Raw genomic sequence first — 25,960 nt, 5'->3', positions numbered from 1 at the left:
TTTGCAAGGCGAGCCTTTCCCTGCAATGCTGGGATGCTTTGGTAATTTACGGAATTGCAGGATTGGCCGGGGTGATGAGGGCTGCCATTACTGGCATCTGAATGACAATATTGACTTCTTTCCTGGATTTAAATGTTGAATGAAAGGTGGTCGTGGGCCAGTTCAATTTGCACATGATTTTATTAAACGTAATGGACACCGCATTGGGGTAGTCTTCATCCGAAATCCCGCTATGGTTTTAAATCCATGAGAAATTTTAAGGAGTGCCTTAAAAACTACCGAGTATGGAAACTGAGGGAGGTAAGCTGTTTAAGCCAGATTTACTCAAGCCAGCCATGCTGACTTCTGAGGGCTGCCCTCTTTCCTCAGTGTTCATGGAGTCATCTCTTATTCTTACCAAGTACTCCTGAACTGGATCCAGGGAAGGATTATATTTTACTTTGTTTGACTTTGGGCCTGAATAAATGCCTCATGGATTGAAACATGACTGGGAAGTTTAGTGTTACTGTACTTTACCTCTTAGGAGAGGAAACAAAATACCAGGGAGATGATAGCTTTTTGACAAGTTTCCTTATGTAGAGACCTTGGGCATGATTCCCTAGTTTGCCATTCCAGCTTTACTTAGAGAAGATGCCTGGGACTGAACCCTGGGAATTTCTGTACGTTCAGCGTGCACTTTACTACTGAACTCCAGGCATGGAGCGGGGTGCCCAGCAGACCATTCTCAGCCATAAGAGCCTCACTGCTGTTAGAGTGCCACCGTGCACTGTTTGCTAGCGCCATGTAGTGGGGCTTAACCCTTGCATCCTCTGTTGTCTTTTTGCCCAACTGTCCTGCTGTATTAGAGGGGCGGCAGTTCAGGGTCATGCCAATTCAGGGTCTGGATTCAAGGTGGTCAGTGCCGATCTTAAGAGCCTGACCTCTGCCTAATCAGAGTCCCTTGGCACCCCATCTGATTCTCAGAGCTGTCTGTATGTGCAGCGTGTTAAAAGGGGAACCTCAGCCCGTGCCTCCTGTGACCTTTGGGGAGAGTACAAGCTAGGGAACAGCAGGAGCCACCATCTTTGGAATCCTCTCCCCCCACCCACGCCCACCCCCAAATATCTGTGGCTGGAAGTCCCCTGTTTACTTTTCCTCAGCCAGCTTTTGGTTTTCTTCGATCTTCAGCTGGTTCTTCTTTGGCAGCTTGCAATTCCGGGTTGTTGTATGTTTCTGCTGAAGTGGTTGCTGCAATGTAATGCAACCATTTTGAGTGGTAACCAGCCTGCCTGGGGGACCTTACCGTTGGAAGGTGGATGAGAAGTATCACCGCCTTTCCCTCAGCGGGGGAGTAGCTCGCCCTGCCGGTGACGGCCGGTGGGGTGAAGGGGAGGGGGCAGTGGCAGAGCTGCTCAGAAAGAGCCAAGCTTGTGCCCGTTTTTCCCCACAGCTACATCACCTAGAGTGTCTTCAGAACTGGAGCAGGCGCGACCTCAGACCAGTGGGGAAGAGGAACTCCAGTTGCAGCTGGCTTTGGCCATGAGCAGAGAAGTTGCGGAGCAGGTTGGTTTCTCGCAGAGCAGCATCATCTGCTGCCTCTGGGAAGTGGTGAAACGAGGGAAAGGGGTCTGCGAAGAGCCGAGGAAGGAATCAGTGATCCTGCCGGTGCAGCTGAACTCCAGCTCTCAGGCCCACCCCCCATTCTTGGCTCGGTTGGGTGGAATAACAGGGGGATTGGTTCTACAACATCTTAGGGGCCATGTCCTCACCACTCCAATTTCCCCATTAAGTGATTGAAGTTCAGGTGAAAAATCACACTTGAAAACCCGCCTCCCAGCTTGGCTGTCATGGTTAAGCAAGGAGCTGATGATCCGTGGAAACAGAGGACAACTGTTATGAGTTAAGTGTGATGAAAGGAAAGCTGCAGCGATTTTATGAACGGATGTGAACCACCCTTTGGACACACTGGAGCTGTCGGTGAAATCATAAAGCAAAATCTAGAATCAGGTCTAAGCAGTTTTCCAATCTGGCCTCTAAAGCATTAAACTGATGAGTGTGGCAAATTCTGAATCTTTGAGGCACCCACGGCCCAGCAGACGGTTTGAAGCAGGAGTGGAAAATTGGCATTTTGGCTTCTTCGGTTTTGGTACATTCTAAATCCGTAATAAAAGGACTTGATTAAAGTTTGAGGGGCTTGAAAAAAGGTGTAGGGCCACCAGTTATCAGTGGAGAGGAGAACCTCTTTCTTGGTGTGACACCCCTCCTCAGCCAAGCCCTCCCCAGTGAAATCTGTCCTTTGTCTCTGTTGCTAGGTGAAAGAAATCAGGGCGGCAGATGAATTTTGCAAAACGATATTGTTTTAAGATGGGATGTCTGTTTGAGTGCTGTGCTGACGAGATGACGGAGCTGTTACCTATTTTGCAATTTGGCTGGAAGTGTTGGCTGCAGTCAAGACTGGGAAATCCAGAAAACATCGTGGGAAGAAGCGTCAGCAAAGCACTTCCCTCTTAGGCCAAGAAAATGGCACGGATGAGTCCTTTTAGTCACCAGGAGTTTAGCTTTAAAAATTTTTTAAAAATCAAGATTTAAAAATTTACGTTTTTAATTTTTTTTAACAATTAAAAAAATTAAGCTTTAAATAAAACTTCAAAGTGGCTTTATTTGAGTAATTGTGGAAACCTGTTTTAAACCTCCAACTCCTCCCCTGTGCAGGAAGAGCGCCTTCGCCGTGGCGATGATCTGAGATTGCAGATGGCTTTGGAGGAGAGTCGCAGAGACACCGTTAAAATTCCCAAAAAGAAGGAGGTAGGCACTCTGCTTCGTAAAGAATTCTCAGGCCTAGCAGGGAAGGTGGGATATATTAGAAATGGAACCAGATGCCCAGTACGTGGTAGGAATATGTGTGTACGGGAGGCAGAGCGTTGATCACAAAAATACCTTCCATGCCGGGGTAAAAGCCCATGCGAGCAGCTGAGGGCATGCGAAAGAGTGAAATGGTGCATTTTTTCCCTTGCTCGCCGCTCCCCCTGATTTGTGGATCCTGTAAATGTTTGTGCACAGCTAAAACTAACCCTTGTCCGCAGCACACGGCTTTGCTGGATCTCATGGATGCTCTGCCGTCTTCGGCCAGCCCTGTCCCGAAAGGAGAGCGTTGGAAGCCGCCAGCTGCAGTGAACCAGGCCGACCCTTGGGGGGGTGCTGCAGTCAGCACCGTCACCTCCGATCCGTGGCAGTCATTTGGTAAGGATGTGGCAAAGGGGTGCTTTTCCTTTCCTCTTGCTGCCCTCTTCCACAGAGGCCTTGGGCAGCCCACGTAGTTCCCCGAAAGTAAGGCTTTCCTCATAGTTCAATGCCATTCTGATCCTCCTCCTCCTCCTCTTGCATGCTCAGCTGATCCGACAGCGGACAACTCCATCGGTTGCAAGCCCTCGCTTATTTTTTAGCTTATTTCGAAGAAGGTATGCCGTGCTCTTCAGTCAGAATATTTCTAGGTCATTGCAACAAAGCAGGAAGCCATAGAGGAAGTAGTAAAACAAGTTTTAGAAAAGTAGAAGCAAAGGCAATGAGAAAGCAGTTTAAAAAGGACGTGAGAAAGAAACTGTCAAGAATAGCCATCCAGGGAGCACGCCTTAGGAGAGAATCTCATTGATGGAATGCCACACCTCCCTGATTCCCTCAGCTTCTGTCCGAATGGGCATTCCCTGCATTGAACGCCCTCTTGTAGATGCCCAGCCGTCACCTGTTTGTAGTGTAAACCAGACATCCCTGATCAGAAACTTCTCAAGGCTGAGAAGAAGCATGTTGCCTCTTTCACAGGGACAGCGATAGCCTTTAGCTGACTTCCAGAAAACAGCTAATTGGGAGAAGGAATAAGTATTAATGGAGTTGGTTGTTAACGTGGTTCTAAAATGTGTGTTGTTAACTGGCAGTTTGGAATCTCTTGGTGGTTTAATGTTTTTTCCTGCTGGTGGTCGTAATTCCTGTTCTGGTGATTGCAAAAATAAAAAAGGGAGGAAAAAAAATAAGGTAATTATAGATGTGCAGACTTCTAAAAAGATACCCTAAAGTGTAGCCAAAGGAATTGAGGGATTGGAGGAAGGGTTGCAGGGTAGAATGATCCTATCTCAGGAGTAAAGGAGGACGCGATGGAGGTGTGGATGGGAAGAAAGATTTCTCTCTCCTCCTCTTAGAGTCCGAGGTCACTCAGTGAAGAGTAATGTTGCAAAACGCAGAAGGAAGCCCTTTCCACAGGCCACATCCTTAAATTACGGAACTTGCTTTTGCGAGGCTCGATGATTGGCATAGCTTTGGTCAGCTTTATTAGTCATACTGTTGTGCAAGGCCCCAGAGTCAAGGCGGTGTTAGGCAGTGCAAATGAGAGGATCTTCATGCATTCATATCCTGTTTGTCTGCCTTCAGGGGCACCTGTTAGCCACAGTGGGAGCCAAATGCTGGTTTGAGTGGAGCTTTGGTTGGTTCTGGTCTTCCCTGGAAGGGGGCTTGGAAGGTAGCAGGGATAAAGCCGCCCTGTGAAGCTCTGGCAGGCCTCTAAATCACATCGCTGTACTTAGCAGTGTGTTCACAGTGATGTGGCCTGTCTGTAATGCTTCCCATCGTGAAAAAGAATGTATTTAAACAATTTACTTGAGAGGTGCTATGTTATGAGGTGGAATGTAGATTTAAGCCTGTTTTTAGCTAACCCCTGGGTCAAGTGGCTTTAGGACTTGAAGGATCTTTCAAGATGATCTGTCCAGGGCCACAACTAGAGGGGGCAACTGGGGCATGTGCCCCGGGCGCCACGCTGGTGGGGTGCCGAAATGAGCGCTGGGCGGGCGCCAAAATGGGCGCGGAATCCATGTTTGCCCCGGGTGACACAGACCCCAGTTGCGGCCCTGGATCTATCCATGGCCTTCTGGCAGGGTGGGGCAAGAGCAGGAAAAGGGTTCTATGCTTATGAATTAGGGAACCCTATATTCCATCCTGGGCTCTATATGGTAGAGTGTCTTAAGCTCCCTTGCACATATTGGCCTTTTCCCCCTCACTGCTCAGTTACCTGTGGATGTAAATTATTCTGCTGAGGAAATCTGCCTCTAATTAAATCAGGGCTGAGTCTGGTTTAATCGTGTGCCCTGAGGTACGACCAGTGGTAGTTGATGTTTTGCATAGGTTATATGCCAAGACCTTTTAGGGCAAAAAATCCAGCCACTTTGGAAAATGTCCAGAGTGCCAGACTTATTTACTCAGCTCAGAAGCAGGAGGGTTTTCTGCATCCTGTTTTATCTGTAGGTGTGCCAACCGATAGGAATAAAAGATGCTGCTTTATATTAAATGAGATCCAATTCCCTTAATCTAGCGCTGTTGATGCTGTTTAATAGCTGGGTTCCTGGGGCGTAGGGAGGACTCTTCCCAGCCCCAGTTGCGGATGGCAGGGATCGAAACCCAGGCCTTTGGAGTGCAAGGCAGGAGTCCCGCTGTTGAGCTGTGGCCTTTTCTTAAACATGGAGACAGAAAGATTGATGTTCCGTAACTCCTAAGGCAGCTGGGATAGCCATAATCAAGCCATTGTCCAAGGTAGTCCTGGAAATGTTTATGAAATCAACACACAAACAGCCCAGGCAGAATGTTTGAAAATTGGTATGTAGCAGACCTGGCCAAAGCTTGGCTATTTGGGAGTCAGGGTGGCGGCAGCTTTCTTTTGGTGTCTGTCTGCCAGAACTCAAGGCTTTTTCAAGTGGGATGATAGCGAAATCCAGGGTCTGGCATTCTTATAAATATGCAGTAATGGAAATGTTTGCATCCAGACTTACCTTGAAATGTCTACCTTATAAAAACCTGGATCAGGTGAGGGAACATTCCAAACGTATTTGTGATTAAAATGTGTATCATAGACAAATGAGCTGCAGTTGATCAGGTGATTAAGCCAGGGCATCAGTTGTTGATCCTGTCTGGAATTGCTTTTATAACCAGGGTTCTTGCAACCAGTGGAACTGTGCAGTGGAAATTTGCTATTTTCCAGAGATGGAAAGAACCCTGTGAGGAGGCTCTAGAAAGATTAAGTAGATCCAAATTTTCTTCAAGTCATCTACTGCCTCTCCTCTTTCCAGAATCTCAGTTAAACCTTCGAGATGCCTTTTTTCTTTTATGCTTTTCATGAGCCTATTTCAGCGCAGAGATACTTGGAGCATATGTGCAAGAGAGGCTTCCAGGAAAAGGGAATTTATTCAAATAAATTCCCAATCTGTTCAGACCTCAAATTCCCCTTTCAGATGCACAGATTGGGAGATTCCTGCTAAGGTGTTGTATCTTGGATGTTGTCCAGCTTTGCTTGGCTATTAACCCCATCTTGCTCGGTCCTTTATGTTGCTTCCTCGTCCATTATGCCTATAAAGTGGGTTTTTACTGTTCCTTATCTTATGGATACAGGAATGGCTGCCTATTCAAGTGCTGCAAAGAAAACGTGTTGCGAGGTACATTCCCACACAGAAATTGGCTGGTCTGTTTCATCCCCAGGTCATGCTTGTCTGTTAGGATCGTTCTTGGTTTTTGTTGTAATATTTGTGTGTGTCCAGTGTAACAAGCTTAAAATGAGCCCTTGGTTTTCCCTTGAGCAGCCTTTGCTTTCCACTGCTCAGCCCTCAAACCTATTTGTCTTTTGCTGCTGATGATAAAGGAAACATCTGGGAGGGCCAAATGGAGGCCCCTGGGTTTTGGGGATTTAAGGATTTTTTGGAACTTTTTATTCTTAAACATAGGAAGGCACAATCCATCCCCCATATTAAGGTTCAAGGAAACACGTGTCCCGAGCTGCAGCTGCAGTGTTTCTCCTTGCGGGCTGTCAGCATTCACCGATTTGATTCATTGATAACAGCCCCTTGTTTTAGCTTGCCAGCTATTTGGCTCCCTAGGATGGTCCTGAAGAAATTAGATTTATGTATCTGAATGCTGGTGAAAAGAGTGACTCAAAGCGGAACAGAGATCTTTAAGTCTTGGTTAGCTGGACTGAGCTTTCAATGAAATTCAATAAGGGCCTTCTCAGAAGAAGGTCTTGTCCTCCAGGCCTGCCATTTCTGCGTCTGCCTGCTTTTGTCATCTGACTCATGAAAGAGCAACTGTTTGGGAGCCTTCCACTTACGGCAGCCCTGGGCCATTAGCATTTCTTGTATGGAATCGTTGATAAATTTGCAGGAAATGGAGGCAGTGGGAAGAGATTAGCTGCTTTTTCTGGAAAGCTCTGCAGCGCTTCCTGTCTTCTGGACATAATGACTGGGAATGAAAACCTGCACCTGTTTGTAAATGTGAATAAATATTTTTGTAGTTCAGAGGTCTTGTGTGTGTTTTTTTCAGCAGGGTTCCTTTAAACAGATACACCAAGATAAAACCAACAAACTGAGTTTGGGTTTTCATTTTTTAAATAAAGGCACTGAGAAGATGGGATGAATAGTGACTTACTATTTTAATTTTGTGACTTAGTCCTGTTGATGCTGATCAGGAAACATTATCTTCAACTTTTAAAAATAATAATTCAAAATCAGGCTAGAATCCAGTTTATAATGAACCAGTATGGCATTATGCATGGACAGGCAGCAGATAGAGCTGGACGTTTAGGTGGATCTTAGGTGTTTGAGAAGATCAGGAAGGATTCTTAATTTCTAATTCTTTAATTTCAGCAGCAGCAGCAGCAAGAAAGGGATTCCTTTGCCCTCTTTGAAATCGTGCATCTCCGTCTAGGATTCTTCTTCAGGATCCTTTAATGCCACATGTATGCCACTTGCACCTGGTTCTGTTGGTGAATTTCTGAGTTGTAATAAAAACAAAACAAAGAACCTCCCAAGCCCTCAAAACTGAAGTTGCCCTCCCCTCGGTAACCTGGCAAGTGCTGGATTTAGTGCTAACTTAGCTGTCAGGCTTCAGTGCTTGTACGTCCTTTACCCGCAGGTGCCAAACCAGCAACCTCCGTCGATCCGTGGGGAGCCCCTGAAGCATCCTCAGCTGCTCAGCCTCTCCCAAAGAATGCAGATCCTTGGGCTCCTTCCCAGCCATCGTCCATGGCAACGAAAGCAGCCGTGGACCCTTGGGGACCAGCACCAGTAAACAAGCCAATTTCTGCTTCTGGTAAGTAGCACCGCTCTCTGTTTCTTCTGGAGCAACCTGTGTTACTGGAGGCTGGGTCTGACTCTGAAGGCCCATCCTCTGGTGTGTTTGTGGGCTACACTTTTTCTTTGGGGAGTGACTGGACACTGGGCAGAATCTTTTACCTTCATACAGATGCAGTGTTTAGAAATATAACAGCCTGGCTCAAGTGACGGGGAGGCTTTTTAAAAAGAGATAGACGATGGTTCTCCCCTCTCAGCAAAGGAGACGCTGTGGACATTTTAAAGCTTTCATTTTATTGTCCAGTCATTCCCTGGACAGGAGGCTTTCTCATTTTCAGGGCCCTTACTAGGACAGAGACGATCTTGTGCCAGAAATCCTATCAGTTCCCCTGCCCTTAAGGCCACTGCTAGCTCAGTCTGTTTCCTGAAAGAAATCCAGTTTAATCTGTCTGGAGCCTCCGCGGCTCATATGCAGGGAATTCACTCCTGAACTCTTGGGTGGGCTGAAGGCTAGGTTAGGTCATCCTGCAGGCGTGAGGAGCTGGTGGCTCGAGCCGAGTATGGAAGGCCCAGATTCCAGCCTCTCCCGTCAGGGTGGCCGACGTGGAAGGATTCTGGGGAGGAGTTCCGCAGTTGGGTGAAACTGGTTATCCTGTCCTCCGCTAACGAGAGAGAGAGAGAGAGAGAGAGAGAGAGCTGATTAACACCCTGATTGTGACATAAATAGAGGAAACTGCGTCCTGGCTGTAGTGGCAACTAAGAAGAGGGCACTCTTGTTTTGCGCTGCAGGTAGTAAATCTTTCGACCTCTTCAGCAATTTGAACGGGGCGATTAAAGATGACTTTTCTGAATTCGACAGCCTCCGGACATCTAACAGACAAGGTATCTTTGAAACGGACACCATCGTAGGGTGCTGAGGAAGCGCTTGAACAGCGATGGGAAAGTGCCGCTGAAATACCTGGATCCCCTTCCCCAAATTAAAAAAAAACCTCAAGGGAGGACGTTGTTCCTGTGCATGTCGAGGCTTATGTAAATGAAGTCATTTATAAAAGGCCGGTATTATCAAACGGATCTCAAAATTGTCTTGCTTGACTGTGTGTTGGACTGCTTGTTACTTTTATCGTTGTGGTGGGGGACCTTTCAGGCTGTTGACCCAAAGCCTAGAGACCACTGGAATCGTTGCTGTGGCCTTCAGCTGCAGAGAATTAGATCTTTCTCCCCCCCTCACCCTTCATGCTTCTTCGTAACCCTAATCCCCGGCCCCCGGCCCAGGAACTCCTCTGTGCACACCGCTGAAGTGAAGAGGGGTCACATAATAAGAGTGCTGAACGTGGCTTTCATTTTGCAACTTCCCATATTGGTAGTTCTGAAGTTCCACTGAATTTTGTTCGATGCCCTTTGCCCTGAGGCACCTGGGCAGTTATTCTCCCCTTTCTGCACTGCATCTTTCCTAATGGCTGAGCAGTGGGAATTCAGTCAGAATGTGATTTGGTAGTGAGGTTGGAGGTCAACACACACCCAAAGTGCAGCTTGCGGCAGTGTGGCGGTGCCTTATTCCGGGTCAGACAGCCTCGGCAATCCTCTCCATATTGCCTCCTTTTAGCGGCAGCTGCGTTGGGGACTGGGGCAGATGAAGGATTTTCCCGTCACCTCTTTCTGATTGCTGTAACTGAAGGTGCTGAGAATTGAACCCGAGAAATTATGCTGGCAGAGACCTCCCTCTTTGCAGCGTTGGCTGTACTCCGCCACTGTTCAGATAGAGATTTTCTGCCAATTCCTGCATCTTGGTGGTATCAGAAAGTAACTTCAGTGCTGAAAAGAACAAGATCTATCTGCCTCCATCTTGTACTTCATACTTTAATGACAGAGTTTGTGTGACCTGGCCAAGGCAGGTCAGATTCTCCTGTCTCTCTCTCTTTCTCTCTTAAAATAATCAGGCCCTCCAATTCTGGGGCAGGACTGAATGCAGAACTTTATAATGGTGATAGAATAGGGGGATCAAAAATCTGATGCTTCTGAATGTCTTCTCCATAGAGACAATTAATCCGTGTCTGTATCCAACAGCATTCTAAAGAAGGATACTAAGGTCAGTCTGTAGAAACTTTCTATTATCTTACCCTACAGTCGCAATTCTAGTGTCCTAAACCTCTCCAAGATAGGTAGGATTCACGTCTGACCTGCTTTAGATGCACGATTCTTTAATGGGCTTGTTAAATACTTTGGGGGCCTTTTTAAAAGAATGATAACCGCAGACGTAAGACTCTTGTGGTTGAAGGCGACAGGGTCCTTAGTGCCTGGGTCAGGTTAGGGTTCCAGTTGAAATACCTCTCCTTGGAAGAAACACACTGGGCTTCCAGTCTCTCTGTTTGGGACTGCAGTCCCTTTCAATGAAGCAGGAAGAGGGATGAGCGAAGCCACCACATAATGTTTAAGGAAAACGTCTGGCATGATAGGGAATCCGCCTTTTTGAAATCCATCTTTTTAAGGAGCCGTGTTTTCTTTCCCTGATCCAGGTTCTGCTTTGTCAGCTCAGAACAGCGGGACCACCAGTCCTGACCTCTTGGAGTCCCAGCCAGCTAACTCCTCTTTGAGTAAACTGAGTGCAGCTCGGAAAACCCCCGAGTCTTTCTTGGGCTCCAACGCTGCTTTGGTGAATCTGGATTCCTTGGTGTCTAGGCCGCCCCAACCAGCACCATCCCTCAATCCTTTCTTGGCGCCAGGTACCTCTTCGCACTGAGGATGAACTTGCTGTGTCTTTGAGAGGGGAATTGCAGCTCTTAAAGAAGGTGAAAAACGTGCACATCAGGCCGGGCGAACGAGTCCGCTAACCGTAACGTCGATGGCGTGGCTGATCTCATGAGCCGGTTGATAGCTTTGAAACAAGGGAGTCAGAATATGTTTTAGGGAGATAAAACATCTGCATGGGAGAGGACAGGGCCCAGAAGTGCAAAGTGCATTCTTGGAGAGTCAGTTGAAGCATAGTTAGGGCAGTGGTCCCAGACATCATTCCTGGGCAGCTTTTCACTCTTTCCAGCACCTCCTCCCCACATCTTGCACACTCGCAGTCTGATACTCATCCAGCTTGCTTCAGTTCAGCTGCTGCTCAGTGTGAATTAGGCTGGTGAACCGTGCAGGAGTTCTACATGTTCCAATTACCTTTGCCCCCCCTTCCCCCCCAGCTTTGGTTGCTGAATGCTCTAGAGCAGGGTTCCTCAACCTTGGCAACTCTAAGCTGTGCGGACTTCAACTCCCAGAATTCCCCAGCCGGCATGCTGGGGAGCTTTAAAATGTGTGGACGTTGGGCTGCTGGTTAGGGTCCCCTGGCAGCGGGATCCGAATTCTGCCATGCCCAGCGGAATTGCTCTGACACTGCTCGGGGTTGTGGTCTGTTGCTCGGGTGGCCTTTTCTGCAGACCCCACAGATACCTTGGACCACCACCCTCATTCTTGGGCAGTGGGCATTGTATGGCTCCTCTGCAGGGCCCCTGCAGCGCCCCCGTCCCTTGCCTTGCCTTGCCTTGAAGGTTTCTTGGAAAATGGTGCCTTTGTAGTGACCCATGGGGCGTGGAGGCCCTACCCTGTGCCTGTGAAGATGCTTGCTTTCAGACTGGAAACCGTGACGGCTGGACTGATTCCCCCTCCCCTCTTCTCTGCCCCCAGGGTCCGTGGCATCGGTGGCTTCTCCTTCTCCGGCTGCAGCCAACCCCTTCCAGGTGAACCAGCCTCAGCCCCTCACGCTCAACCAGATGCGGGCCAGCCCCATCCTGGGGAGCAGCCTGTCCTTCAACGCTGTGCCAGCCACGGGGCTGGAACCAGGACCTCTTCCTTCGGTGGCCCCCGTGGCCCTGGCCCCCGTGCCAGCCATGGGCACGGTGGCCTCTCTAGCCAGAATGGGCCAGGGAGTGAGCATGACGGGGCCCGTGGCACAGCCTCTTCACCACCCTGGGATCCCTCCCTCGGTCTCTCAGCCAGCAAATGCTACTAACCCTTTCCTCCTATAGAGGCCTGGAGTGTGAAGCCTCCCGTGGGAAAGGTTTGCAGAGCATCTGAGCTTGGCTTGGGGTGGACTGTGAGCGCCGGAGAGTGGGTTGCTGGGCTGGCGGGCTGCTGTCGCGTTCTGTGGGCGTTCCCTCTGCCCTTTGCCATTTAAGGAGACCTGCCCTTTTGCTGCAGATGGTACTTTGCATTTTGGCTCCTGGCAGCCCTGCAGAAACGCTTCGGCGTTGGTCACCAAAGTCGGGTTTCTGCTCCCTCCCCTCCCCCTTTTTATTAATCATTTCAGTGTCATAGGAAGACTGCCATCTTCAGTAGCCCCCCCTGTTGTTTCGAAGACCATAAGCTGCACTCAGAAGTGCTACGGCCCAAGCCAGTCCGAGCCCCGTGCTTGTAAAAATACGTTTGAAACTCAAGAGTGCTGGTGAACATGTTTGCACATAACCATATACTCTTCTAGACTGTTGGTTCACCCATAGTCCTTATAATTCTTGGGGAAAGAGGCATCTGGCGTGCCCAGACGTTTGTTTCTGTATATCCTTGCACACTAAAATGTTGTAGCATAAAACTGTGCCCCCCCTTTTCCTCCTCTTGAGAATTGGGTGGGAGGGGTTGGTGTGGACGGAAGGAGCAAGCTTGTCCAGAGGAGGAGAACGGCAGAAGCGAGTTCTGTGAAGTCCTGGAAGCTTGCGTGAAGCCCTGCCAGTGTGCTGTTGTGTACGCAGTGTTGAATTTCTACACTTACACGGACTGTCCATGACTTCTGTCTGAATGGCTGGCGTGCTGCACTTGTGTTCGGGACTGGTTTGGGCTCTGTGCTTGTCTGATAGTGACTTCATTTGGAAATTACTATACATGCTCTTTTAATTTGACTTGCAATGCAAGTTCTGAAAAGCATCTGGTGGAAAATACCGAAGTAATATGGTGGCGTGGGAACTGATTTTGGGTGACCTTTTGTTATTATGCAGTAATCCTTGTATACTTTTGCACTTTTGAGGATAGTACCATTTTGGATTTGAGTTGGCAAGGCCGGCCGTCTGTTTCACTCTTGCTGGTTTTTATAATGTTCTTATTTAACAGTCAATAGTTTTGATAGACTTATCAGGTTTAGTGGAAAAATCAAGATTCCGTCTTTCTTTTCCAATTCTTTCCTTTTTTGATTTAATGTCTTTTATTTATATACAAATATTTTAGCTCTTGGTTTTCATAAAGAGGATTTTAAAGGGAACATTGACAGACCTCCTGCTTTTCAACGAAGTCATTTGTTTTGGGAATGGAAACACTCCCGTGCCGTGGGTTTCAAGAGGAATATGGCCAAGGTGACCTTTAAAAGGAAAACACTACAGTTGCCTTTCTGTTTCCCTGCTTTATGAATACATCTTCCCCACTCTGTGTAGAAAAAGTCCTGGAAGCCTTTGACAGGTAGAAGGTCACGGGAAAATAAATGACTTCTCTCTGGCAATACTTTCAGCAACTTAAAAAACAAAACGCTGCTGTATGAATGTTACTTTTAATTAACTAAGTTCTTCTGACTAAAGATGCTCTCCACGGAGATAAGCGGCTCTGTTTACAGTCTTTGCTGGAAAGTAAACGTTCGATTCTTCGGGCTCATTTTTTTCTCTAAGCCATACCCGGGTTTAAGTGGTTAGTAACTGCTTAAAAAAAGCTTACTTTTCAAATGGCAACTTCAAGGAAGCACACACAAACGTGTGTGCCCACACAGATGTTCTCAGCAGAGCTAGATGAGGTCAGAACAGCTGTTGGGTGGCTTTTAATAGTTTAGTTTTGAAAGAAAGATCAATGTCAGGAGGTCTGTTTGGGGGTGAGCTGACTATGCCAGTTGGGGGTCAAGGTGAGGTTTCTCAGAGGGTGGTGGGTGGCTTGAAGACGGCAAGAGGGGTCCAGTTGCTGGTGACCTTGAGGGGAGATATCTGTGACTCCCAGAACACCAGTGTTACAGGCAGATGTTGTGAGGTTAAGGCAGACAGGCAACTGCCTCCCAACTGCCTGCTGCCCCCATTTCTCATGGTATTTCTTTTAGCTTGCTGCAGGGTTGTTGTGTTTGTACCTCACAACAGGTCCTTTCACTCTGAGTAGCAGTGAACACCCTAGATTGGCCTTCCCCCATCCAGGTCCTCTTCCAGCTTCTGTCCCTGTGCTGTGTGGCCAGCAAGGCCTTTGTGGTCCCTGGAGAATGCCTACTTGAAAAAGGGTTTCCTCATTTATGTTTGCCCAAGTGGAAAAATTCCTTACTATGGAGCTAAACCAGGTAAGGTATGCTAAATAAGTATTTTATCTGAAGTCGACATGAAAGTTTTTGACTCACGTAGATTTTTTCTTCAGTAGCCAAAGTTTTTAAAAGCGCTTAAGTTAAACACATCATCTTCCTGGTAACGCTTTCCTTCAAATTAATATAGACTAACAACATTTACTGTCCCTTCTTCTCTTTTGCCTCCTAACCCCTTTGTCCATGAAGCGACCTAAGCTTTAGAATGCTCCAAAAGGGACTTTCTAGTTAAATTAATTAAAAATTTTCTTTATTTGCTTAATTTCTACCCCATCTTTCCTCTAGAAGCTTAATGTGACATACGCGGTGCCCCTTCCTCTAATTCCACCCCCTGCACAACCTAATGGGGTAGACTGAGCTGAGAGCGTAACTGGCCCCAAAGTCACCAGTGAACTTTCATGGCTGAGGGTGGACTTAATTCTACCAGTCAAAGGTCAGCCTATCTACCTTTCCTTCTTGCATTGAGTTTTGGAGTATGAAAAAAGATGACATGCAGGCATGGGCAAATGGGTGAGGGTTAGAGATAGGAGATGGAGTTGTCTGGTCATGCACATATGAACAGGGAAGGGACAGGGATAAAATTCTAGGAACCAGATAGGCAATTCTCCAAGAACAGGCTTGTCTGGAAGCCCCCTAATTCAAGGAAAGCTATCACACCCATCCTATTTCTCTGTCTCCAACTATTTTTAATGCACATTTTGTATGAGTATTGCTTAAACTGTGGAGGAATATCTAGTCTGTTTTGGTTTTTGTGGCAGAATCTTACAAATGTAAGGAAACGCTTCTAAAACGTTTGAACGTTGGGAGCAGGCTACTTTTGATCTGTGCTGTTGAATTTTTACTGTATGGATATAATTTATCATTTGTACCGTTGTATCATAACGTTCCCTTATTGCAGAAATGTGATGGTCACTCAGCCGTAGAAAGGTGGGGCTTGTCAGAATTCAGTGTCTTGTCAGAATTAAACACGTATTGCTTATATATTCCAGACTGTTGTGACTTTTCAAATGCTAGCTGAGACGTTCCCTTACCCAGGCAAGGCGTCTGTTTGTTTTCTTAATATCTCTGTGCTGTTGGTATGCGTGGCACTTGACGGGTTCCCCCCAACAGACTTTCAATCCTGAAGGGTCATGGAGAGGGGAGGCTGGGATAAAATGGGAAAAAGGTGCAACCGATTGCGGTATTGTTTCTTGGCTTGGTGGCTGAGGGGGTGGGCCGGAAGGTTCAGAAGGGGGGTGGGGACAGGAAAGGCCTGGAAAACAAGGCGGAAGAGGCTGCAAAGGGGAGGGAATGGAAGCGTGAAGGACCTTTGGGGCAGTTGGGCTCTGCTCGGCTTGGATTGTTTCCCTTTTGCTGGAGTTTTGCACGAGACAAAACTAGTCTTTACCAGTAATGGGTTCTGTACTTAATGTGCTGGACCATAACTCACATCACATGAGCTGGGTTGGCTGAGAATTATAGTGCTTGCAGTCCAGCACATTGGAAGACATGAATTTGGGGCAGGAGATGTGATGATTTAAAGATGTTGGTGGATGCTACACCATCCTTTAGAAGGCCCCTTCTGCTGCTCTTCCCCGGTGGCTGTGGTGTAGGCCTGATTACCCAGGGAGATTTCTCACTGTCTCTTCACCATCTTGGCTGCTGTGCCCCTGGACTTCCCTTCCAGACGGTAGTTGGTTATTTGGGGGTGAGGACTCTGGTTTTGTTCAGCATCTGAAGCCTTCCTAAGAAAGACCTGTTCTGAACGTTTAATGGACTTGGATGTTACGGCTGAAGTTTGTAAGAGCCACCGTCTATTTTGCCAGATGGCCAAAGAGTCGTCTAGCACTAATCAGGTCCAGCCCTGCTTAGATTTTTTTGAGGTCAGCCCAAATTAACTTGATGCTGCTAACTGCGGTAGCGCCCAGTGGTGTTGGCAGAGAGAAGAAAATGACCAGACATTCTGCAGCCCCGTGAATTTGGTGGTTCTGGTCCCCTGCCTTCTCTCCCCTCTTGTAATTTGTTTTGCACGTTTTAAAATCGTCCCTGAATCAAGCTGATGGTCAAGCCATCTGTTTGCTGCTAAACCTGACACAGCAGCAAATGTGCCCCCCCCCCCGCGAGATCTGGCCCTTCCTGTTCTCCCCACAGAACATTTCATCCCTTGCCCTTCTAGATTTGCACACAGCTTCTTTTTGAAATGTGTGTTTTTATGCACTTTTGTCATAGTTCTGCCTCTGATTTAACTCTTCATTAGTTCAGATACCAAATTGAGCCTTTGATCAGGCAGACTGTCTGCCTTTCTTTAAGTGGAAACCATTTCCTCTGCAGCCAACGAGAGAGCCATTAGATTAGCACTTGGGTGTTCAGCAAAACCATTTTCTATTCCCTGGGAAGCTCAGTCGGCAGACATCATCGGCAGCGTTGCGATTCTGTTTCCTAATCTGTTGATGACCCCGCTGGCCCAGATCGTACCGTCATTTCACGGGGTGGGGACATGAAGCTAGTGCTAGAAAACACATGCAGTGTTCAGAAGGCCTGGCAGAATCTTTGGTACCTCTTATTAGCAGGTAATGGGGAAGACTTTCTCAGCCGAGTGTCACTGACTGTTGAGCTGGAGAGGAAACCCCGCCTGAGTTTGGACGCGGCCGTGCTTCGGTCCTTCATTTCATCTCACGTGCAGGAGAAGGGTACAGTAACACTTGGGTGGCATCTGAACTGAATCTCTGCCATGCCTTTGCCCCTTCGGTTCCTCTGCTGGCTCAGCCCCCCCCCCCCGCGTCCCATCCTGGATTACCGTCTGCTTCGAACTCCCCCGTTTTTGCTCTCTTGCTAGTGGTGCTGAAAGAAAGGCTACTTTGAAGGCATAATTCACCAGGGTGCCAGACTCCTGAGGTTGTATGTAGGTGGAGGAAGTTGGTAAGTTGTGGCATTCCTGAGCAAAGCTATGACTCTTCCCCTCTGGGTCCCTCCCTGGCATTGGGGAGGATACCTCTTGCTTGTTGTCCACCATGACTTACTGGGATTCCTGCAATAATCAGAAGTCTTGAGGTGTTCCGAAGCTGCCATTACTACTTGGATGTGTTTTATATGTTTTTTTTTTTTTTTTAAAGCCTAAAACTCAGCACCTTCACCTGACTTTGAGGTTTGTTTTCAGGAAAGAAAAGCAGATTTTCATGATGATCGTTCTTTGGTAGATGGAATATAATTGCTTGGAGATTAGCAGAGCGTAAAATAATCTCAGCATCTGCTTCGCTATGTTAAAATCCGCGGCAGCCCCACCGTTCATTATCCTCTTAGCCCGCATAGCAGATAGGAGCTGGAACTTCCTGGAAAGATCAGCGCGATAACCGTGATGAGAACAGGAAGCTACATGCACATGAGGAAAATGGTCTGCTAAGTTGGCTTTTGTGGCAAAGAAGAACGGAGGCAGCCGGAATTCCACTGAAAGCCAGCGTCGTTCCAGTTCACGCGCCCTTGCCCCTTGCCCAGGACTGGCTTGCCTTCGTAGCCAATCAACTTCCACCCCCCCCCCCGCACTGTTGGTTTCCAGCATAAGAAAGGCCACAGATGTTGTATTTTCCTCTTTGGCATTCGCACAGCAGTATCGTAGTTGGGGCTGGCCAGGCCTGCGGGCAGTGGCAAAGGGCTTTGGCCCCCACGTACGAGGCCTGTGGCCTGGCTCCTTTGGGATCCTCAAAGCCTTGCTCCAAGGTCGGATCCCAAGGGAAGGTTTCCTTCTTGGAACCAGAGGATGCGTCGCTCATCTGCGGGCCACTGGACATTACTAGCAGCAACTCTCGGCTCTTACTGTTGGGCGGCCACATTGGGGAAGAGTTTTGACGCTGGAGCCCTTGGGTTTTTTAGGCTCGAGCTCCCCCTGCTGAATTAGTTCTGCCTTTAGCAAGGGCGTCCTGTGGCCGAGAGCCTCGATGGCAGGCGGATTCACCATGTGAACTTCTAGGGGTCAAATTGCCTTTTCAGTTTTCCACAAAAGCTACCCACCATTTGATGTTTTCCTGCTGTGGTGAAACAAGGAACAGGTTTACCAACAGGCGCCATTTTTTAAAAAAAAAGAATCCTGCACCAAAGATCATGCAGAAATCTGTTTCGTCAGTAAATGAAATCATTTATTTGAAAAATAATACAAATTCCTAAACAGAGTTGTATTTTAAACTGCAAATCAAGTCCATAGTGAAGACCTTTACTGGGAGAAAGTCTTACAAAACCTGTAACTTTTAAAAAAAATTAAATCATTGTTTTGCTTTAAATCCTCCTTGCCATTCTGGAATTAGAAATAATTTGCGTATTTTAAAACTCATTTCTTCTTGCTCCTTCCTACTTACGTGCCCGCAGACACACGTGCTTTCAATGCAAACTTTAGCTTGCCATGTTGTAGGGCTAAAATGGGACAAGTAGTAAAGTGGTGTCATTGGAAAGTCTCATTTCCCACCCAACCCCTCCAGATGAACAGGGATTGTATCTGGATGTGGTGGTGTGAAAGAGCGTGTGAATGCACAAGCTGAAATAGCTTCAACTTAGCTTGTAGCAGAAAGTCAGGGATGCTTCTGTCACAAACAGGAAACGCCCCTAAAAGCAGAGCACGCTGCCCATCTCGAAGGACGATGACATCCTGCACGTGGCTGATCATCGCAATAGCTGGCCCAGCAGACACTCTCTCTTTACAGACCCTTCAGGCACTGTGATTTCTATACCGCTGCAGTGGTCTGGTCTGGTCTGGATTCCCCTTCCTTGACTGGGACAACATTTTTATCTGATGTCTTTGATCAGCTCTGTTTGGAGCTGTGTCTTGCAGGACAGCATCAACCCCAAATTGCAAGTTTAGAACTTATGCAGTCCGTCCATCGCCGAGGTCAGCGAGGAGCTGGCGAGGCTTGGCGAGCTCACGTCGTAGCCTAACTTCTTCATGTCCTTGGTCACCACATTGAAGGAAAGAGTGACAAAACCTTGCGAGCGGACTCTGGTCACTGGAAGGGAGCAACTGGAGAAGTAACTAGGCTCTTAGGAAGCAACACCGTTAAAAGACTGAGCATGCCTGGCCTTTTAAGAGGGCAAGACCCAAAGTGGGAGGTGGACTTTCAGTTGCCTTCCATGGTTTGTACTCTGCAACCAGTCCAGGCAGAAGTGGGGGGGTGAAATGGGTCAGTCCCAAGACCCTTCTTGTTTGGACTTCTGTTGGCCAACTGGGAACCCCCGTAAGCTGGAATGGAGCGCAAAAGCATGGCATTCTTCCAAAGGCTCAGGATTCTGTGCCACAGCCGAATCTCAAGCAGTCTCCCTCCGTGACAATACCCCCTGCTCTCTACCCACCCCCAGCTTCTCCTAGGCTGACATCCATCCCTGACAGAATTAGGGATGGTCTTGACCATAAGCACGCTCTGAATTTTGGCAAGACTTCTCTCTCCTTTTTCCTTCCCTTGGGGGGCTGGACGCACATTATTCTCTCTGTACCAAAATGCATCTTTGCCCGCCAGGACATGCCAGGCATCAATCTTTATTTATTATTTTAGTGTTTTGGATGTGGATTTTATAATTTTTTATGTTGAGGTTTTACGGGACAAATTTATTGTAAACTGCCCAGAGGGCCCCCCCGCCCTTGGGGGGAGATGGGCGGAAATAGAAATTTGAAAAATAAGTCCAGTAATCCCAAGTGCTTACCTTCACGGCCTTCACCCTGAGCCACCACCTTGGGGTCGGTGAATTCTGGATACCTGCCTGTCAGCCAGCTGGGAGAAAGGCAAAAGGAAGGGGCTGAGATGTCAAGGAAGTCACCAACCTGTGGCTCACTCAAGCAGAGGACTTAATGCCAAGAAATGGCTATACAGCCCAGCTCCTGCAATCCTGGAATTTCTCTTCCATAAGTCCACCTGTGTACCTCCTGCAGTCTCTTTCTTGCTGAAAAATCTCAGCAAAAGCCGCCAAGTTAGCCCCATTGCTTCCTCTAGTTTAGCATTTCCTAAACAAACGGAGGTGATCACAAATTCGGGTGGGGGTTCATTGTGGGAACGGAAGAAGTGGACGAAGGACGTTTCTACTTCGCCCCAGCGCTTTGCTCTGCTGCTGGTGTGGCTCAAGGCAAAACTCTCCTCTGCCACATTGAACTTGCATGACCTCGCTAGAACCTCACAAACAGCAAGTTAATTACCAGTGGTTAATTAGTTAGCAGACTATGCCTGCTCAGGGTGAGGTCTCTTTAGGTGTGGACTGGTTCCTTCCTCCCAGAACATAAATCACCACGTTCTCCACCGAAGCGAATATCCCGTTAATCCCGCTTCACGTCCGTCTTCCCTGAAAAAGTGTGAGGGACGAAGGAAGAGCAGTGCACGATGGAGGAGCCAAGCTCAGCCAGGCAACTAGAGTATGCATTGCCGTTTCAGCAGGCAAAGGTAGGCAAAACGTCTCTTTCTGAAAACAGAGTAGTTACTCAAACAAACTTTACAAAAGACACAGCCACCTTGTTAACTTTTGCAGTCTGGAGGTTGATTCTGGAACGAACATGGGGAGGACCCTCTCGTGCCTGAAACAAAATTTAGGCAATCAAAACCTGGTCCTCCTTCCCATGCCAACCCCCGCCCCCCACCCTTCCACCTCTATCCCAGGCAGGAAAACAAATTTTGCACATGATTGACAATCACTAATAAGGTGACAAAACGCTTAAAATCACTTCCCCGAGTCTCCAGTGCCTCAAAGAATCAAATACCGTTGACTCAATTAAGAGTATAAAAAACGACAGGGTTACCTTTGTGCGTCAAAATCTTTGCACTGAAAGCCGGCACAAATGCAGAGGTTGGACAGGGTTGTGATGAACTCACCTGCCCGGCGTAAAAGGGATGTGAACAGCTCCGTATCCCCGAACCACATCATTCCCAAAAAGATCAGGGCCGTACACACTGATGACTATCTGTGGCCCTGCGGGAACAGAAAGGACAACGCACACCAGGCGCTCCAGCCTGTTCCACCATCCGGTATTACCTGCCCAAGCATCCGTGATCAGGTGCAAACTGGGGTGACCTCTGTGAAGTCAGGTCTGTGACCTGCAGTGACTACTGAAGCGCTGCTGGATTAAGCCATGGGCCAGATACTGAGCATCCACCCCACCCATTCCTTAACACAATTTTATGGAGATGGGCTGGTGAAACCTTTTCAGTAATTCTGGAGCGACAGGCGACATAGAGTCCCAGAACACTTCACTATTCTTCAACAATACAGCAAGGCCTACAGCACCTGGCCTTCCCTCTTCCCGGCCCAGGCAGAATTCTAAGGAAGCAGCAAAAAGGTTCCCCCCTCTCTCGAGTCCTGCTAAAATTCAACACAAATCCTGCACAGTGTCAAACTCTTGCTAGCCTTGTCAGAAAGGACAAAACGTAAACCTGATCAGAACCAGTCAGCTGCTCTTCCCTACGCTTATTGTAACTTATTGGTGCGGCCTTTAACCAGTGCAGTGGTGGTTCCAAGCAGCCCCCAGGCTCGGTTTTGGAGGACAGCACAGGAAGTTGTGAGAAGCCCCGTCTCCCCTCCCCAGATCCATCCCACCTACAGCCAAAGGGGTTGGTGCTTTTGAAGGTGATGTTGATGGGGAAGTTCCACACCAGGTCTTGCTGGGCATTTCGGTTCTTGGACGTGATCTGCGAGATGCCTTCTTCCAGACCCTGCGGAAAAGCCAGGGAGAGAAGCTGCAGCCTTCCTTGGTTGGAGGGTTAGACACAGGGTTCCCATCTCCACCTCCTTGCGATGAACTCACCTGCCTGGTTTAAAAGGACGTGGACAGCTCCACACCCCTGAAGCCGGAACCATCGGTTTAGCTGGGCCTCCTTTTGCCAAGAGCAACCAGGCACAAGCCGGGCCCCTTCCCTTGCCTTTTCATCCCCTTCTGCGGCTCTCGTTCCCAGGGAGGAGGCTCCAGGCTACAGAGGGTGACCTGTGCAGGGATAGCCCCGGGAAGCAGAATCCCACCCCAGCAGCGCTCATTCCAGAGGCATCAGGGAGACCTACCGAAGTCGGAGCCCAGTCGGAGCCATAGACGAAGCAGTACTTGCAGTAGAGGTCGTCAAATTCCGGAAACTGCAAAGAGGAAGTCTGGGCTTTGAATCTGGGGGGGAGACCCAACCCTCTGCGTGCTAAACCACGCGTGGAAAGTTGCCCTGGGAATCACCAGGTTTTTCTTCCAACAGCTGCCATAAGAGAAAACTCCCCCCTTCCCCGAGCATCTCCGTCTCCCCAACTGGCTTGTTTTTCATTGGGGTGGCCGAAAGCATGCCGGGGAGGGAGGTGTCTCTTTGCAGTCGGAGCGCGGAATGTTAGACGAGCTGGCTGGCACTTTCCCCAACTGGGCGCCCACTGCAGACTCCTTAGATTACCCCTCCCCAACCCAGCGTGGAGGAGCTATGGTGCAAGGCCTCAGGGTGCAGGAGAGCACCGTGCACGAGCAATGCTGCTGCTCCTATTCTGCCCCTCCTGCTCCTTCCTACGGTGGGACGCTGCACCCGCGCGGTTTGCCCTTAAAAGCTGCACCCGCTGGGCTCGTACCTAACGGCTGCACTGTTGGGCGTCTATCTAAACCCGCCTCTGATGGGCTTCGCTCTGTTACATTGGGTGTAAAAAGCGGGGAGCCGAGGCTCAGAAGGGGGGGCGTCTTGGTCTTCCAGGGTCCAGATTCGAGAGTCCCTGCCCCCCCTCCAAATTGGGCTTGGAATGCGCCACCGCACAGGCGGCGACCGGGCGGGAGATACCAAGTCGACCTCTGAAGGGGGGAAGCAAAGAAGCGCGCCGACTCGCCCACCTGCGCGCTCTCGATCTGCCCACTGACCATGAGGAGGAAAACGGTGGGGCTGGAAGAGGCGGCCGCCATCGGGCCTCGCGGAGCGGGAGGAAGAGGCCCGTCGCTAAGGGCGCGTCTTCCGCCCTCCCTAGCAACGGCGGACGGCGAGCCCCTAGGGACAATCCTCGCCATTGCGCGAAAGGGCGAAGTCAAGCCGGGCTCGATTTCTACGCCCGGAAATCTACGCCGTTCACGTGCCTGCCCCCGAAATGTGCGCACGCGAGCGCCTTGTTCGCGAAGTGAGAGCCCGCCGGGGGCCGCCACGGGGCTTGCCCCAAACCTGCCCGTTAAAGCACCGTTCTGGCAATTGCGTTTTATTCGGTTGAGTACTCTGGGGTAGTATTTTGAGAAAGGTAACAACGTAGCACGCCTCTTGTAGGAACTCATCCTCTTAACAAATGAAGAAGTAGCAAGAGTAACAAGGATTTGCACCTTAAAGTCGAAAGAAAGACAACGGCAATGCCACCAGTAATCAGAGCTTTGAGAGCCGTGCCAAAGGGATTCGCTAAATATCTGAAAGTGTCGAATTTACTAAACTGGACCCTACGGCGTTGCAACCAGCAAACAACGCCCGCCGACCCACCCACCCGCGCGCGCCCGCCCCTCGTTTGGAACTTCTTCTGCATGCTGTATATAACTTCAACGTACTCCCATGCTGCTTGGCTCGCGGTGTGAACCCGAACTGGAGGAAAATCCCCAATCTAAAGCCTGGTATTTGTTGGACGAAGAGGTGAAACGGTCGCAAAAAGAGGGCTTTCTCTAAGCAAAAAAGCCCCAAGGTTGTTAGTGCCTTCCCTATTTTATTCTAGGAAGCTTCTCTGAGCTAAGCTGGGCTTTGATCACCACTAGATGTCCCTGTTATCTAATTCAGTTACGATATGATTGTGATTTCTTTGATCGTTGGGAGCTGCCCAGAGTCGCTGAGAGTTGGATGGCATACAAGTTTAATTCATCGTCATCATCATCGTCGACATCATCACCTGGTGTCCCTGTTTGGTGCTTTCTGAATGCCCTGGATAACAACATCCAGTTGTGCATATGAGACGGGCAGCGATATAGATCTGCTAAAGAAACAATAAATAATTAAACATCCAGCAAGCTCTAGGTTGAGGGCAGCCGGGGTGGGCCCTGCAGTCTTTTTTCTGGGCAGACAGTGGGGGAAAGTGCTACTGACGGGGGGGGGAGTTGTTTTTTGCTCAGCTCCAAAGTGTGCTGGGAACGGAGGGACATGGACATCTGTTCCTTGGTTGCTATAGCTTTATTATTTTGTTTGGGTATATGTGTAAACTCTGCTCTGTGGGTTTGTTCCTGTTTTATTTATGTTCTGCTGTTGGACTATGCCAGTCTGGAGGGCATAGTCCTTAGATCAAGTTTCTCAGCCTCGGCCACTTTAAGATGTGTGGACTTTCCTCCCAGAATTCTGGGAGAATTCCAGAAGGCTGGCTGGGGAATTCTGGGAGTTGAAGTCCACACATCTTAAAGTGGCCAAGGTTGAGAAACGCTGCCTTAGGTGCAGATGGATAAGAAAATGCTCTCTGGCCTCCAGGCCTCACCCGCCTTCCCCAGCTTGCTCCTGTTGTGGGGCTCTCGCCTTGGCCTCCTGCCACAGCGCCTGAGCAGAGCCAGGCACTGAATCCCGAGTCCTCCTGGCCTCCCTACTTGATGGGGAGAAGCAGCAGCTGGCAGAACTTCTAATTGCTGCGGCTCTTGCACTGATCTCCTGCTAGACACAAGCTCCTTGCTTCTTTCCCTCTCTCAAGAGTTCCTTGTGAGAATTCTGGGGGTGGGGTGGGGTGGGGTGGGGAGGAGGCAGCCTATTTCTTGATGGCCTTCTGAATGTTCTATTCCGGGGCTCTGGCTGGTACCCTTTGACTTCCCAGACCCTGCTCTGTGTCTCATCCTTGACTGGCAGCCTGGGAGACAGAGTTCCTGGTTATAGGGATGGAAAGGTGCCCTCTTGGCCCCCACCTCATTAAAATGCCAGCACATCATCCTTGGAAGCTGCAGTGACTTTGCTTCACCAACAAGTGGCCAGTTTTCTTCCCAGGTGAATTATGGGGATGTGGATTCTGCCCAGCCCGATTTGTGAGGGTCCTAGACCCTCCCTCACAGTGTCCTCTTTCTTGGTATGGCGCACCCAGGCAGGGCTGAAGTGGTTTTCATGCCTGAACCCTGTCCACTGAGAAACCTTCTGGCCTCTTTGCTCATTTGTCCCAAATGCCGGTCCCAGCCGTGGAGTCCACTTCAGAAAGACGGGGTTGTGTTAGAGTGGCTTTTGCAAATTGGGGTGGTAGATGGAAACTGGCCTTGCTCCAGCCCACATGGCTTTGGTGGCAGCACCGTCAAGACCCCTGAAGGGGAACAAGTAAAGATGCCTCCACACCAATGCACACTTCAATTGCTCCGGGTACCATTGGCCACAAATGGTCACACCAGATCCAGATTTTGGCCCTCAGTTTTGTTTTGAGTTCATTTCACTCAGGCGATGTGCTAGTCCTGGCTCATCTCCAACAGCCCATGTCCTCCCAAAGTCAACTTTATACTGGAGAATGGAAGTATCTTCCATAGGACAGTAAGTGACAGAAGGGAGCTGGTGAGTTTCAGCTTGTTCATTTATACCTTGCAGTTGTTGAGAACACTGGGTTGTTGACATGGTGTGGTAAAACAGTGATGTGGGTTGCATCTTCCAGCATTGGTAGTGATGGCAAAACCTTGAAAACCATTATTTCTGGCTTCACCTGTATCTTCAGCATCCTTTTTAAACCCATAGCCAAGGGCCTCTCACTGAGG

General features: G+C 48.9%; 2 protein-coding genes across 2 annotated transcripts in view; one reads left to right on the top strand and one right to left on the bottom strand.

Annotated features, from left to right (window-relative positions):
* Window positions 1–15,333, top strand: part of EPN2 (epsin 2) — a 28,026-nt gene extending 12,693 nt beyond the window's left edge. The window contains exons 3-9 of the mRNA XM_063314956.1: window positions 1,430–1,542; window positions 2,692–2,784; window positions 3,063–3,219; window positions 7,915–8,091; window positions 8,862–8,954; window positions 10,586–10,792; window positions 11,733–15,333. Of these exons, the coding sequence (XP_063171026.1) occupies window positions 1,430–1,542; window positions 2,692–2,784; window positions 3,063–3,219; window positions 7,915–8,091; window positions 8,862–8,954; window positions 10,586–10,792; window positions 11,733–12,073 (1,181 nt within the window). The 3' untranslated portion in view covers window positions 12,074–15,333. The remainder of the gene's footprint in view (window positions 1–1,429; window positions 1,543–2,691; window positions 2,785–3,062; window positions 3,220–7,914; window positions 8,092–8,861; window positions 8,955–10,585; window positions 10,793–11,732) is intronic.
* Window positions 15,334–18,577: 3,244 nt separating this feature from the next.
* Window positions 18,578–23,318, bottom strand: B9D1 (B9 domain containing 1). The gene is made up of 7 exons (XM_063314957.1): window positions 23,132–23,318; window positions 22,345–22,413; window positions 21,890–22,001; window positions 21,165–21,261; window positions 20,807–20,869; window positions 20,011–20,078; window positions 18,578–19,319 (listed from the first exon to the last, which is right to left on the bottom strand). Exons 1-7 carry the CDS (start codon window positions 23,300–23,302, stop codon window positions 19,174–19,176), a joined length of 726 nt encoding a protein of 241 aa, XP_063171027.1. The 5' UTR covers window positions 23,303–23,318; the 3' UTR covers window positions 18,578–19,173.
* Between the last annotated feature and the right edge of the window lie 2,642 nt (window positions 23,319–25,960).

This window comes from Candoia aspera, chromosome 14 (assembly GCF_035149785.1).
Source record: "Candoia aspera isolate rCanAsp1 chromosome 14, rCanAsp1.hap2, whole genome shotgun sequence".
NCBI lineage: Eukaryota > Metazoa > Chordata > Lepidosauria > Squamata > Boidae > Candoia > Candoia aspera.
The sequence above is the reverse complement of the archived record's forward strand: the minus strand, read 5'-3'. Positions and strand labels throughout refer to the sequence as shown.

What these genes read in the sequence shown, in the direction of transcription:
- B9D1 (XM_063314957.1), bottom strand. Translation starts at nt 23,302, where the DNA reads ATGGCGAGGATTGTCCCTAGGGGCTCGCCGTCCGCCGTTGCTAGGGAG. An exon ending in CCGACTGGGCTCCGACTTCG is followed by an intron (nt 22,002 to 22,344) that starts GTAGGTCTCCCT and finishes GCTTTTCCGCAG; the next exon opens with GGTCTGGAAGAAGGCATCTC. An exon ending in AGACTGCAAAAGTTAACAAG is followed by an intron (nt 20,079 to 20,806) that starts GTGGCTGTGTCT and finishes CCTTTCTCCCAG; the next exon opens with CTGGCTGACAGGCAGGTATC.